At 45.1% G+C, this 15,259-nt stretch overlaps 1 protein-coding gene across 6 annotated transcripts in view; it reads right to left on the bottom strand.

The window, feature by feature from the left end:
- DIXDC1 (DIX domain containing 1) overlaps positions 1-15,259 on the bottom strand; it is a 38,972-nt gene that overhangs the window by 12,377 nt on the left and 11,336 nt on the right. For 4 of the 6 annotated variants that reach the window (XM_068659324.1, XM_068659323.1, XM_068659326.1 and 1 more), the window contains 6 exons: positions 12,488-12,617; positions 11,624-11,749; positions 10,234-10,483; positions 8,921-9,028; positions 2,700-2,812; positions 1,383-1,531 (listed from right to left, as the gene is read on the bottom strand). In XM_068659324.1, the coding sequence (XP_068515425.1) occupies positions 1,383-1,531; positions 2,700-2,812; positions 8,921-9,028; positions 10,234-10,483; positions 11,624-11,749; positions 12,488-12,617 (876 nt within the window). Of the gene's footprint in view, positions 1-1,382; positions 1,532-2,699; positions 2,813-4,490; positions 5,711-8,920; positions 9,029-10,233; positions 10,484-11,623; positions 11,750-12,487; positions 12,618-15,259 lie in introns of those variants that run through there. The other 2 variants (XM_068659325.1, XM_068659328.1) reach the window with 2 other exon arrangements.

Below are 15,259 nucleotides of genomic sequence, written 5' to 3'. Positions count from 1 at the left end.
TTGGAGCCTTTTGTCTCCTTCCCATTGTCCACGGGGAAAGCACCCTCCCGGCTGCCTATGCTTCTCACACAATCTCTGCTTTGTTTACTGGCACATAAATATTTACAATTGAAAGCCAGTATGGTTCCCAGCACAAACAGAAAGGAATATTCCTGAGAGAGTTCAGGGTCTTTACCATATGGATCAGAGGCTCTACTCCCCATGCAGAGTCACACAAACTCACACAAATGCGTTGGGCTGAGGGTCACTTGGTCAAGGAGGGACTGAACAGGGCAGTGAGAAAAAGGTCCCACAAATAAATGATCCTGGGAGGAAAACGTGCCAAATATTATAGTTCAGCTCAGCTAACTGAAAGACTGATGCAAGCCTGCGTGACCCCTGATCAGCTCTGTGAACTTGATTGATTTCCCAACATTCCTTGTCTCCCTGCATTACTTCCGATCACAAATCACAGAATGACTGCTCTATTCTTCCAGGCTGCTAACAAAACCCACAGGCTGCTAAGTGTCCTGGGGAAGAATGGGAGCCCCAGCCCATGGGAAAATACTGCTGCATCTTTATCGTTTTGCACAGTAACATATGTGCTTAGTAGGGTGATAGCGCACTCAGGGCTTAGCATAGCATCACAGGACAGGGCACCAGGCCAGCAAACCCAGCTACAACCTGGACTCCAACTGAAAGACAAGCTGATAATAATCAACTTCTAAACACAGGCTTTGTTCTGGCTTTTCCGCAGGCGTTCCTTTCTTACCTGCATTTGGTGTGCCCTTAAAATCTACCTAAATACCACTAGTCAAGACCATTGGCCTTTAGTCTCCATAGCTTTCTCTCTCTTTCTGCAGCCCTCTTTTTCCCTCCCCACCAAATATGAGCCTCAAATTACATCAACACAGTTTTGGAGAAACCTGAACTAAAACCAACAGAAAAGGCTGTGTCTGAATTGCACAAACTGATGTTAGATTCTTTGAAACACTGGTAAATATGCAGGCACTGGGGAAATTGCAGCCATGCTTCCTCCCAATCTAGTTTCTCTTGATTAAGCATGGTATATAATGATGGGGAACCTCCTAAATATTGCAGGTAAGGAAGATATTAGAGTGTGTATTAGGTGCTTATGACAAAGCACTATCAAATACTCCCTTGTTCCCAGGGAAGTCATCCCACAGGGCAAGACAGGGAAGAGCCACTGTCCCCACTAACTGACTTCTGCACAGTCACTGCAGGAGACCTTACTGGGCCAGAACTCTCACTCAGCTGTCAAGTTCCAGGCCAGTGTCTCAGCTGCAAGATAACCTATCTGCCAGATAGATTTGGTAGGGAAAAAAAAAAAAAAAAAAAAAAAAGTATGTAGGGGAAATCTGGCTGAAAAGAAAATCTCTTACCTGCAAACCTGATATCATCTTCTTTGCTTCCTCCATTTCCTTTTCCAAATGGTCCTGTTGTTCCAAAAGCTGCTCCTCCCATGAATTCTCCAAATGTGACACAGGGTTCCCTGCTTGCCAGTCAGGCTGGAAGTGAGATTCTGTCTCTTCTGGAAGAGAAACAAACTGAATGTGGTCATGACAGACAGTGATCCAAAAGAGACTTGCACAACACAGTAATTGCCTGCTGTCCACAATGTCAATCACTGCCAAACTAGCATGTCTTCTAGCTGCTATTTATGCCTCATTCTTCACACAAAGGAAACTTTCCTGAGCACACATAAATCAAAGATGATTGGCATCCTCCCTCTTCATTAACTTGCTGGATCTGATGAGTTTTGATGAGGACTAGTCACAGGAATACCTGCTACCTTGTTGATGAAAGATGAAACTGGCCAGTGCTGTGCATCCACAGATATGCAGCTGCAGTACCCTGCTGCAGGAGCAGCAAGCAGACACAGTGCTGCTGCTAAAAATACAAGGAAGAGCCCCAGCCTGCCAGCTACCCCACCTGCTGAGGTGGTCATCAAATACTTTCAAAGGAGCACTGAGGTAGGCTATACTGTCTGAGGTAGCAAAGCATTTCCTAGGAGAGCTTCTGTTGTTTGCTCTTGGGATGGAAGCTAACCAGGAAGGGCTATTATTAGGCTATGTCCCTGAAAAGAAAAAAAAAAAAAAAAAAAACATTTCAGGAACTTCTTCAAAAAGACTTCCTTCAATCTGTATGAAAATTTCAAATGCAAACTGACCGTATCAGAGGGCATTTGTGGCAACACAACGTTGAGTTCAATGCAAAAGCCACAACAATACTTCAATAGTTCAATTCCTTGCGAAGAGTCACTCAGCCTATGTACAGACACACTGTACACACAGACCCTTACACAAAGTGAAGTTCTGCATTATGGGCTTTACAGTTTTCCATGGACTGTGTCTTTAAGGGGATTTGAGAGTATTTTTTTCCTCCTCTCAATACAGCCAAATGATGCTGTGATGAAAGCATCACCCTACCGTGAAAGTTAAACATGCCCCCTAATCCTTCTCCAGAACTTTTTTGTTTTCCAAGCATTAGCTAGCAAGCCTCACAGACATTGACTGTACAACTGTTGCCAGATATGGCATCACTGCAGTGCTCACAGTTTTGAGATTAAGGTTTACAAAGCAATACCCAGCAACCTATTCTCCACGTTCATTTCAGTCTCTGGGGAACTTCCCAGCAAGTTTGTGATGCAATCAAAACCCAATAATAGCGTGAGCTGTGAAGCATTTTCAGCAAGCTACCTGTTTTACTTTCTGTTTCTTCAGTGTGGATAATCGCATATCCTGCTTTCTCCTCTGACGGGGTTACAGTGGATTCGCTCTTTGTGCTATGGATAGGACTGGGTGATGCGAGACTGCAAAGGAAATGAGAAAGTTATCTCAGAGTGCTGATCAACATTACCCTTATCTAAGATTAAAGTAAATATGCAGGAAGTCTTGTTGTCAGAATTATCTGCATACCAGGGAAGCCAGTAAGAAACCAAACTTGGCATCTAACTTTTCAATCACTCTACATCAGTGTGACAGCAGGCTGTTAAGCAACCCAATGTGTCTCTTCATTTTCCTTAACAGAAAGTTTGCTGCTTCCACAGAACTTACAAACACTCACGCAGGGATGAGACCACACTTTAAGGTCTGCTCAGAAACAATTTGCTGCAAGCCTTCTATGCATGTTGGAAGCTAAACAAAAAGCCACCCTGCTTTCTTCACATCTCACCCCTGGGTTTCAAAAGCACCCCTGCAATCAGAGAACAAACTTAAAAATATTTTGTTCTTGGATTTTCTAGTCAGATAACACTCATTTGTGTTCTTAGGTTAAAAGTTGTTTAAAGTACCCAAATATTTTCAGTGGAGTCATCTCAGCTGACTGTGAGGTCCAAACACAACCTTTTTTTTTCTGAAATTCTTCTTACGCACATCACCCAGACAACAAGACAAGGTGGCTGAAGCTCACTGACCCATTCAACATACCTCCAAAGTCTCAGGAACTAATCCTTGCTAGTGTGAGCAGGAGTTAAGTTTTCATTCTCCACAACACAGAAACAAAGGGCAGAAAACAAAAAGGAAACAATGTGGAAAAATAACAGAATAGGTTCAGAAAAATAAGAAGTTTCAGCAGCTTGCCCTCCACATCTTCCCAGCACTGCTGCTGCATACTCTGCAGCTCTCCCAGAATCTGAAAAGCCTTGCAATCGAGATGAAAACTACTTGCTTGCAGCTCTGTCTAGTCCACTCCCACAGGCAGTGCTAGCTGAGTTCTCATTTATGTTACAGAGCTTCAAACCATCTAGTTTAAGAGGTCCAAACTGAATGGACATTCATCACGTTAAAAGGAGGAAGAGATGAAGACAACTTACTAAGTGCAAGAATGACCACCTTCTAATGGGGATCTGTAACAGTCACAGTACCTGTCCTGTCCTGCTGAAGTAGGGTGTGTGTGATCATTAAAGGCCTCCAAGTCGCCTGGCTTTGCTCAAAGATTTACCTTCAGGAAGACTAACTCCATTACAGCACTCCTTCACTAGACACACGTTGTACATGCCACTTGCAACCAGCCGCTTGCTCCTGCTTGCCACTGAGTGACACAGTTAAAGTGCCACTGAAATGCACTCGGGTGCCCGATGAAGCAGTGCCAGAGGTCAGGTTGCCCCACTCATTATCCCATCAGTGAGTTAAAGCTGAAAACATTGCTACGCTTTTTGTATCAGTCACCAAGCCCGTCCGAGGATGAAATATCCACTCGTGTGATTTTCTCTTTAAAGTACATCACAATTCATGATTAGAACATGCAGAAATAAGTGCTGGGAAATTAAAGCTATTTAAGTTTTATGATGCAAACTGTTCCACTTTATTCCTTTTACCACTGTTTGGCTTCTTAACCCATATATCCTTGCTCAGCCGAGTCCCAGAGCTGTCAGTGCCTGCAGAGTCAAAGCTTTAGGGAAACAGCCCCAATGATGAGCTCCAACTCCCATAATTTTAATAAACACCCCACCCCTGCTGTTTCAAATGACAATGGCAACAATCGCTCACCATTTGACTTGTTTCCCTCCCATGATCCCACTTTAACCTTTCGCCTCACAGGATCCGTTTCCTGGGGAGCCTCAGGATGCTGGCTACAGACATGCCTCGTCCCTCCACCAGCTCAGAAATTCAGCGCAGAAGATGCCAGCTCCTGTCAAACTACCGGAGGAATATTTGCCAGGCAGACCTCTTCACGTTAGCTTGAAAAGATTCACAGCCGAAAAAAACTCAGGGTCTTTGCAAGAAGCCACCTGATGGCAGATCAGCAGTCCCTGTGCACAGATTTGCTTCCAGAGCCAGGGGAATTCTGCAGCCCGGGTTTTGCTTTTGCTGATTTTCCTCTCGGGTTATTTGTCTCTTGCTGCTGCATTTTGGTCAGCCGCACACCCAGTTGTTTGCATCACCCGGACTGATCTGGATTGCCGGTGGCATTTCTCAGCCCATTCTGCCCTCTTCAGATTCCCAGCACCTGCTGCAGATGCCAACCAAGCGTCGAGAGACGCTGCAAGCAGTAGGTTCCCTGCTCTTCCAGGCTCGGATGCTGCCTCGGAAGACGACATGCAGCACTTCTCAGCCCTGTGCACGGCTTCTTCTTGCTGCTATCTCCAGCTCCCTCTCCCTCCTGCTGTCACACAGGCTGTGCCTTTTCTCCGAGCAGCCTGGCTCGGAGTGGGGGAGGGAAGGAAAGCTGGTGGAAGGGGAGGAGAGAAGGAGGAGGGATGCGTGAGGGGCTCGCTGGCCTGGGAATCAGGCTGATTTGGGAAAATTTTCCATGAATCATTTCTATTGCCTTTGCTGATTAGAGCTGCTATCCCTGGAAATCTGCTCTTCAGGCTGTGAGCTCTCCGAAGTGTTACTGCAGAAACGAGCCGGTGCCAGGCCGGACATGCTGCCCTGGGACGGATCCAGCAGCAGCACCATGAGATGGAGGGGTAGCTGCTGCTGCCACAGAGCAGGGGCTTCTTTCTGTGGCTCACAGCTAAGCTAGCACATTCCTGGTTATAAGGGAAGAGAAAAAACATCTTGTTTTCATCGCCAAGCCTGGTGTCTGCAGAGGACAGCCCCAGGAGCCGGAGGTCGGGTTGCTCCCAGTTTCTGTTAGCAGATCACCGGCCGAAGCTAAGAGCAAGCCCAGTCCTTGTGAGCACCAAGGAGCCAAAGCAAAATACAGAATATTGCTTCTGTTGAGCCTTATTTCTGAGCACCAGGCAGTGCCTGGTGCCCTGTAACAGGACAACATATTCCTGATTTCATAAGGCTCAGTATAAATAGATCCTTCCCCACTTGGCAATTCCTCCCGCAATTCAGCAGTCAACCTCTGTGTTTGCAATTGCTGTGCTTCTGGTTAACAGCATCGGATGCTTTTTCACCACAAAAGCCCCAATCTGTTCTCTCCTTGCTCACACGCAAGTGCTCTGACTGGAGGCTACAGAAAAAGTTCTCCTGCCTGGCAGCCTGGAGCTGTTCCCCAGCTGAGCCCTGCATGCAAAAAAAACAAAAAACAAGCAAACAAAAAAAAAAAAAGAAAAAAAAAAAAACAAACAGTATCATTACCCCAGCCCTCAAAGCTATGGTCTCACCCTTTGAGGACAGAATCAGCACCTTCTGCATCCCTCCCAGTCTCTCTCCTGGGCCTTGCTGCTGCTAGAGACAATGCTGTTTCCAACCCACATCCCCAAGGTAGCAAATCCACACGCTGGATGGGGAATATTCCCACTCTCGAGATATTGCGATTAAAATTTAATTATGTCTCACTGCATATTCCCAGCTTTAATTAAAATTGTTTTAGCTCCAGCTTGATGCAATCTCTGATCATTTCCTGTTGAGCTCACAGTGGCTGGCTGTGCATCCCCATAGCACAGGATTAGCAGAGCTCTAGGAGAGGAAAAATACCAGGCAGGCTGCAAAGGCTCGGGGCTCCCTTTTGCTCCCGATCTGTATGCGCACAGAGTGGATCAAAAACGATCTTGGGCTTTCAAGATCCATAATTCCAGATAAAAAGCAGCTCCCATCAATGAAATTAACCAACATAAAGACTGTTTGTCTGCTTTTTTCCTTACTTATTCCCGAGCCCCACATAGCTTTTCTAGAATGAGAGCACAGTAAAGCTTTGCCAAGCACTTCAGCCCTCACTATTTCGGCCCTGGGCCTCTATCCACCCACATCAACTCACATCTGGAACACCTACAATATGAACCGTGCTCCAACGTGGAGATGTGCTATTTTACCCTGGAAAACAAAACTGTTTTTATAAGTTCCAAGGAGAAACAGACTAAAAAATAGAAGAATTCTTATTGAAAAAGAGAAATCAAGATAACTCACTGTAGATTTTTCAACTACATTGTGGAACATGTTCTGAATTCACGTTAAATAGAAAATTGTGGAAGTTAATTATTACATTAAGGATCTTACAGTGTTATTGCCCTATCAGGGATAGTATCACCATTACCATATGGCAAGAGAACTCATGGCATTGTATGAGAAAAATCAGAGCAATGTATGATGTGCACATAAAGTTTCATTCACCAGCAAAATGGAGTCACAAACAGATAAACAACTGTTGTCCAACAATACCTGATACGGTAGGAAAGTACCTGTAAAATAGGCTACCTTAACCCGAACAAGGAGAGGAGGGAGGCAGCAGGTGTCACTCACTGTCCTACTGAGATCACAGTTCAAGAATCAACGTCAAAGTCCTGTGACATTCATCAGCCATGAAACTGTGTGGCCAGGACCAGAATTTTTCCATCCTCCCTCGAATGACAGCTTCCAAGTCCACTCTCTACTGACATCATGTGGAGGCAGCGGTCCAGTACTGGCTCACACGGAGTTTCCACACCCATCCAAATGTTTATGTCTGTATTTAAAGCAGACCTCACACTGATAAAGCAAATTTTGAGCACAAGTACAAACTACTCTTTTTTTTTTCCTTCCATCTAATCTGTTGAACTAAGTGACACTAATGCTTAGGTACACAGAGGCCTCCTTGCACTATGGGAGCATCAAAAGTGGCCCAAGAAATCTTGTGGAGAAATCCTGCTTGCTGAGAAACTATCAGGGCCAATCTGCCCCAAGAAAATCAACCTCCTCGCTCCTGCACAAGAAGGGAAAATAAAAGCGCCCCGTTGAGGCACTTTCGGGGGATGGCCCAGGCAGGACAAGGAGGCAATGGATGAGAGCTGGTACTTACATTGGGGTTAAGAAACCGAATCGAAGATCTGCAGCCATGCCCATGCAGCTCTACGTGTGTTCCAGAAGAGCTTAAATGGAGCAAAGCATCATACCCAGAGGGAGAGCAAATATGTTCAGTCATACAGTCTTTTGTTTGCAAGCTAGTCTCTAGTTCTCCGGGGAAAAAGGGAAAGGCTGTCTTTTACTCAGAATATACCCACAGTAAATCAGCTGCTACGCCACAGTACAGTTTTTATTCTGCTGTCCCTTCAGCTACACTCTCTCCTATATCCATGAAAATAAAACAACATAGCCACATGTCCTCCTTCTCCTCTCACTGCTCAAGTAAATAGGGACAAGAGTTTTCATTTCTGCCCCAAAGCAAAAGGGAGTGAGAAGAGCCTGTAAGGCACCACTGTAACGTGTTGTGACTGGCACACACTGCCCAGGTTCTCATTGCAAGTTATACTGTCTCATATTGGAAATACATTATACCCTGCCATTCTAGCCAATCCTGGGTTCTACAGGTCCTATTTTTTAGAAACCCTCCGCTTACCCCAGCCTGACCTTGCTTAACTTGGGCAGTCAAGAATCGCAGTCAAGGCTGCAGACTGTTTATAACGCAGACCACATACTTCTCAGGATCCAAGTCCTACTTTAAAGGGCAAAGCCAACTCTCACATAAACTGTAGTGAGCTCTGACTTTTGGGACTTCACAACAGCATGCAGGAGATTTTTCAGTTACATAATTTAATGTGAAAGTCTGGGGGATAGAAGGCTAAGTGAGATACCTGTAAATCTAGAGACAATTAAAGGTGATGGATGACGGCACGATGGCAATGAAGACACAGCTGCAAATCTCCTCAAGACTGTAGGCTTCGACTAAAGACTGGTGTATTCCTGTAACTACTATTCAAATCCACATGCCTGTCACCTCCATGTACCTGTCACCTTTAGATGTGTGTTTCCGGATCCTATTCCCCTGATCTCCGGGAGGGACACTTGGAGCAACTGTAACTCGGAAGTTCCTAGCTCTTATCTATGTGATCGCATCATGGATGAGACCAATGTCATCTATGGAAAAAATGACAGTAAACCACTTCTCCATGCTGGTTCCCAGGGTTTCATTCTCCTGATCAGACAGGAGACTCTACACTGGGAATCCTCTTTTCTTTGAGAGCTAATCAGATCACAATGACAAAGGGCATTTTAAGGAATGCCAGACAAAGGAACACAACAGGACAAATCTGGGCAATGAAGTTCCTTACCTGGAGGAGTGGGACTCCAAGGCAATGTTCTGCTGCCCTTCGTACTGCTGCACCAGTGCCCGGACACTCCAGTAGGGGTTTTCAATCTCTTCGTCCATGCTACTGTTTCTGGAGATAAATATCACAAAATGAGTGAAGCCTCATGAAGAAGGAGCAGGAATGCTTCTGGTCTCCAAGGAGGAGGGGAGGAAAGCTAATGAATGGAAGGCAGGAAGGGGGGAACCACTAGAAAGCTTCCCATTAAGAAAGTTCTCCCATTAGGGAGCTTCATCTCATCTTCTTGGTGTGAGGGAAATGCAAGCAACCACAATGTCCCCTTGTAGTCACTTTCTGTGACTAGAGAAACAGAAAAGCTCTGTGAAGGCAAGGAAAATAACAGAATCTGCACACAGAATGAGGACTGGCTTTGCTGAAGATCTCCTGACCTGATGAATTTGCAAGAGAAACCTTTAATATTTAATTTATCAACAAAATATACCATTTCGGCCTCATTTTCAAATTACTTCATGGGTAGTCCCTTGAGCCAATCTAAGACGGGCAAATGACCTTCAGCTGTGTAAATGAAACCCTCAAGACAGCCATCTGGCTTCCATTTAACTGTCATTACTATTATAATCCACATAGCACCTTTTGCAAGTGTTAAATGTGCTTTACAGAATTACACATTCCTTCTGTACGTGGATCATTTCCCCTCATTATCACCACAACTCCTCCACTTCCATGGAAGAATGCATCAGCTGATTAACAGCACACAACACTGCATCTGCCTACACAGCAGTAAGTGGAACATAGGGGTGAGCAGCAACACAGAAAACCACTTTGTACAACAGGACCAACACCACAATTCTGGCAATAACTGCTCCCAGAGCTGTAAGTAGCACCTGTAGTTAAGGCGTTCATTTTGTTTCACTCAAAATGGGAATGTCTGCAAGTAAACAACACCAAGAGGGCACTATCCTCAGTATGAATTAGGATAAACGAGGCAGCAGAGCTCCCTCTGGCTTAGCCAAAAAGAACTGTTCTTTTTCTGTGAACTAACGCAGGTCCAACAGTTTGCCGTAAAATCCATAGAGGACCTGGGATGCCTGCAGTTTTAATTATGAGGCATCCAGCATAGATCAGTCGTCCCTTTTGTTAGGACACCACCAATCTAGGTTTCAGTGAGGCAGAAGTGATTTTTCTCTACATGTTCACTGAATAGGAATACCTTACATCAAGAACTGTTGGGATAAAGAGACATCTACTTAAAAGGGAATGGTGTCCGCCTGATAACACAACTTGACCTCTAATAATCAGGAATAAAAAATCATTACCTCTGTCTGTGCCGGAAAACATCCCGGCCAGATTGCAAGACATCTTGACGAACATCTGCCAGAGCTGCCACCGCCCCTTGGGCCACTGCAGCAGCTGAGCGAGGCCTGTGGCTGGCAGACGACGCTGACGAGCTCTTCCCCATCACGCCAGCAGCGCTGTGATTCATTGCTCTTCCCGAGCCCGGCTTGAAATGAGCAGCTAAGGCGAGGATCAACCTCATGATAGATTTCAAGTTCCCATCGACAATATCTGCAAGAGGCAAATAAAATCAAGGAGGGTAATGTTAACGTCAAGTCCCACCAGAGCTGCTTCTGACCAACGAGCATGAATGTAATTAAACCCAGCAGGACCGTGCCAGTAAATAAGGACTATGCAAAAAGGACTGTTATAGCACTCATACTTAGCTCTGCTCGTTTTGCACAGAGCAGCAAACCAACTGCCACCAACCGATTCCAAGTTTCATTGCTTGTTGAGCCTTCCCTCTGCGGCCATTTCCAGCTAATAGTCCAGTTAAATGACAGCATACTATAATTGCCAAAAGCTCCATGGATGTCTACAGCAGTGACTGAAGGCAACCATTGTATTGGCAGCCACTCCAATTAGCACACGGATTTGCAGTTCTTTTTTAAAACTAAAGACTGGGGAACCAGAGAATAAGGTACCCTATTTCTTTAGTAACAGGGTACCTTAAACTGTTTGTAGCACCTTCCAAATGTTACCTAATCAGTTTTAATTATCTCACACAAGGCATTTCCCAAAACCTCTAAACCAAGAGCTTGTATTCTTCTGCTAACAAGGGTGATGCACTCCATACAGCCTGTCTCAGTATTTTCCCACCTTCCTCTCTCATCTGAAGGGCCACAGTGTCTCCTCCCAGGATCCTGTCAGAACAGGATCAGGGTCACTTTTCTACCTCAAATCCCCCCCCCCCCCCCCAATCCCTGTGATACATGATTAAACTATGCCATAAACATGTGATTTTGCATATTGGGTTTTCTCCCTATTTGCAGGCGATTGGAAAGAGCATCAGAGGTTGCCAGCAGACCAGAAATATTTTTCCTGTGGCTCACTCCACATTAACAGGTTTACATGTCCTTTAAATTAGAGATTTTAAGTTTGTATCCCCCGTTACACCATCACTTGGTCTTCTCATTGCTCAATGAAAGAGGAAAAGGCATTTTGGTAGCAGCACAGTGCACAAGAACAAAAACCAGTCGAGAATACAGTATCACGCAACCCAGAACCTGTTACTAAGCCACAGGGGAGGGAGGGGAAAAAACAACCTCCCCACAAAACAACACATTATCTGTTTCTGTTTGATATGAGGCAAAAATAGAACTGGGTGTTCAACAGGTTGAATCATATATGTTAACTGCCAGGGGCAAGTACCTTTTGCTGATGTCTGATGCATGCGGATCTTTTTTGACGCCACGAACTGTAAGACTTTCTCCACGTTTTCCCTCATCTCCTGCTGGCTGGTAGGGTTGACCTGGACGCCATTCAACTTCTCACCAGCTAAAGAAGTGAAAAGAAATTTATTAGAGGGGATAGTGCTTAGTGCTGCCTCAGGAACTGCTGTAGCTGTGGGGGTCAACTTTATGTCTTGTCAGACTGTGAGGAGACATGCATGATTTCTTGTCCTGCTTAAGATACTCAATACTAGGAATAACTATATTGGAGGCAGACCTTGCAGTATATTGTCTGAAAAGGGACATTTTTATGCATACTTCATTATTTTATGATTACTCCTGAGTTACTGTGACCTTCTGTGTGGAAATATTAGACTCTTTTGCTGAGAAACAGACAGCATTATCCCCCAGAGCTGCTGCTGCTCTCTCTTCTTATAAATATCAGTATCTCAGCAAGCAGCTCACTCTTCCATAAATGCCATGCACTGACACCATTCCTCGACATGGCAAATCCTTTCATGACTCCATTCCAGCCTTGTGGGGGTTAACACGGTCTCTGATCAGTTCTGGCGTCTCTGCCACAGGTTACCTTAGAGACCACATACACAGTTCAAAAGGTCTGCAATGTGGCTGTGTTGTAACTGACTGCTAACACATATGGACCCAATAGAATTGCCTTTATGATTTGCTTTATGATTGTTTTCTTTTAACATGAGCCCTCCCCCAAGCTCTGACGCTCATTAACGTCCGCCAGTCTGCCTGACAGATGTCGGAGCCAAGGCCAGCTTTTTACACAAGATCTAAAACTGCACGATGAAAAACAGTGCCATATGGCATTACTGACCTACAATCTCAATAAGTGAGGCAAGGATGACTCCATCTCTGAGATCTTGTCTCAAGTCCTGGACTGGCTTTATTGTTGGCTTCTTCTTCAGCTGGGAATTCACCCAGGCCACATATGCCTGTAGCTGTTGCTGAAAATGGAAAAGAAAACAAAATGTTTGCACATCATTGCCTTTTCAGGGGGACGTTGCATAGCTCTTACTTTACTCTCTCCCTTCGCAGATCTCACTGTCTTTTGCCTTTGAAAACAAAGGAATGGTCTCATCCCTGAAGCCTGCTGAGCACGGACTTGACATCACCGCACACTGTGGCGCAGCTCACTCTGTGCCAGGACAGGACGAGCAGGCAGGCAGCAACAACACTGCCAGAACAGGGTCACTCACAGCATTTAGGGTCCTAAATGCTGTTTAGGACCTGTGTTTTTTTCCCCTCCAGATATCTAGAAAGCAGAAAACCGGTGCTACTTCCTATTAAACTGCAATCTATCACAAGAAACAACTGGGACAGATTTCATGGAAAGGAGCCTGCCTCCTTTGCACACCCAGCATGGCTCATTTGAAATAACCCATGGAGTAGGAAGGGTCACCCTGTTGTACAGCCCCTTTCTTCCATTGCCTAGGAGCTGCATGGGCATTTCTAATGCACCACTCTCCATTTCTGTACAGGGCCCTGTACCCCTCAAAATGACTTGTCTCAGAACCTGCAGGACCTAATATCAAAGAGCATCATCCTTGCAGCATGTCGTAGCCCCACAGAGCTGTGAGTGCTGCCACAAGGGGAAGAAATTCAGGATGCTGTTCAGTGTTGGGACCTGTCTGGCACATGCAGCTAAACAGAAATGAGCAGATTCACAACTTCTTCCTTTTCACCCCACCCCCTAGCACCCCCATGGCTAGCAGGAGCCTTGGTGACACTGAAATCCCTTTGGGCAGGGCTGGAGTGGCACATGGAAGGTAAACAAACTGATCCATTTATGGGATTACCTGCTGTTTCACTAAGCTTCCCGATTTCTGCCCATGCAGCAGGTTTTAAGACCTCATTCCATATTATCTCAGCAATGCCAGAGTTTATGCTTTTACGGCCCATCAAAGTCACAATCTGATCACAGCTTCACTCGTAATTATCCTGGCATGGGAAATCCAACATTAACCACGCCATGGTTCGGTCTGCTGGTTCAGAAAGATGCCTGCACAAACGTTCAGCCCATCCTGCTTACTCAGCGGAGCTGGAAAGCAGGACACAGGACATGAGCTTGGGGTCCTGCCTGATGGCTTTTGAAAAAAAAAAAAGAGGAAAAAAAAAAATAGCAGAAGTGGCAGAGCTTGCTGGAGCAGACTTAGCCTGACACGTGGATGGGGTCTGCACACTCTCCTTTGCCTGTAATGGTAACAATACTTGTTAGTTTTGCCTGCCCTCTTTCAGAGGTTTTTATTTGCTGCTTAAGGCAACTGGGGACTGCAAAGAGTCAACAAGTCATGGCTTCTCTCTCCTGTACAAGCTCATGACGCTGTGCTTATTTCCAGAACTGCACTGATAACTCTTGCCAAACTGCAAGAAGCCCCTCTGCTGCTCACAGCTCAAATGTACCTGATGGTGGGGGCACTGAGATCCAGCCTCACAGCAGCCCAATTCCACAGCCAGAGGCCACAAGCCTTCAATTACCCATATTCAGTAAAGCCTTAATTAATTTAAGCAAATTCCAGTAGAAACAAAAAGGTGGGTTTGCTTACAGTAACACAGCACCATTACAAAAACACCTAGATTCAATAATAATGATGTATTAAATAAGGCTGCATGAAAATTGCATCCAAAGTCTATGTAATTTAGGGAAATAATCCCTCAAACTGTTAACTATCCTGCTGTCATTTTTCAAATTATTTTATGAATTTCTGAACCAGGCTGTTATAGTGTAGTAATTCCATAAGGGCACAGTCCCTTCCAGCCTACAGAAAGCTCAGGATTTTATATGAGTCTGTATGGTTCTTCCAGTCAGGCACCTCCCTTTTCACTCAAAGGGAAAAAAAAACAATTCACTCACTAAGCAGTTGGCTTTCTTTTTATCTTCTCTCAGCATTCTTCACGTACTCATAAAAAAAAATAAAAATCATTCTGGCAATCTTTCAGTCTCCGTTTCTTAAAAGCGTAAGAATGACATTGTTATTATTAGAATAAAAAAAAAAAAAAACACAACACACTCCTAATGCCCAGTGCATTTACACTTTAAACAATGCCTGTTAAAAAGGGGATTTTGAGGCACTGGAATATGGATGTCATGGTCACAAAGGAGAGAATTTCACACCTGTAGCTTCTGTAATGCTGTAGACTTACATTTTGTTAGCGGTGTAATTTTGTTTTCCACTAAAGCATAAGATTTTCCTGCGTAAGTTCAGACAGTTGGACTGAGCAGCATTTCCCGATTTTCTATCCAAAAACTGGAAAAGCTAACAGCTTTACCAAGAGTCTTAGGTTGCTGCAAAGCAATTCTGGAAAGTAATCCAGCTATCTTCCAGCACGTAATAAGCAAAACCGAGATTTGCTACGATCTGTTGTGCCAAGAGAACAGCAACCCTACAGAGCCTCTTCCACCCCCCCAAAAATACCCCCCAGGCTGTGCTCATCAGCTGCCTACACAGATGCTCATGCCAAAAGCAGATGCCCCACCACAATTCGCTGCCGCAGGCACTGCAGCTCAGGCAACATGTGCCCCATCCAGCCTCACATGGGCCTGAGCTCCTGAGTTGCAGACTCCCAGAGGGAAGAAAATGAGGCTGGG

The sequence above is a fragment of the Anas acuta genome, chromosome 23 (genome assembly GCF_963932015.1).
Source record: "Anas acuta chromosome 23, bAnaAcu1.1, whole genome shotgun sequence".
NCBI lineage: Eukaryota > Metazoa > Chordata > Aves > Anseriformes > Anatidae > Anas > Anas acuta.
This window is presented reverse-complemented; position numbering and strand designations above follow the sequence as displayed.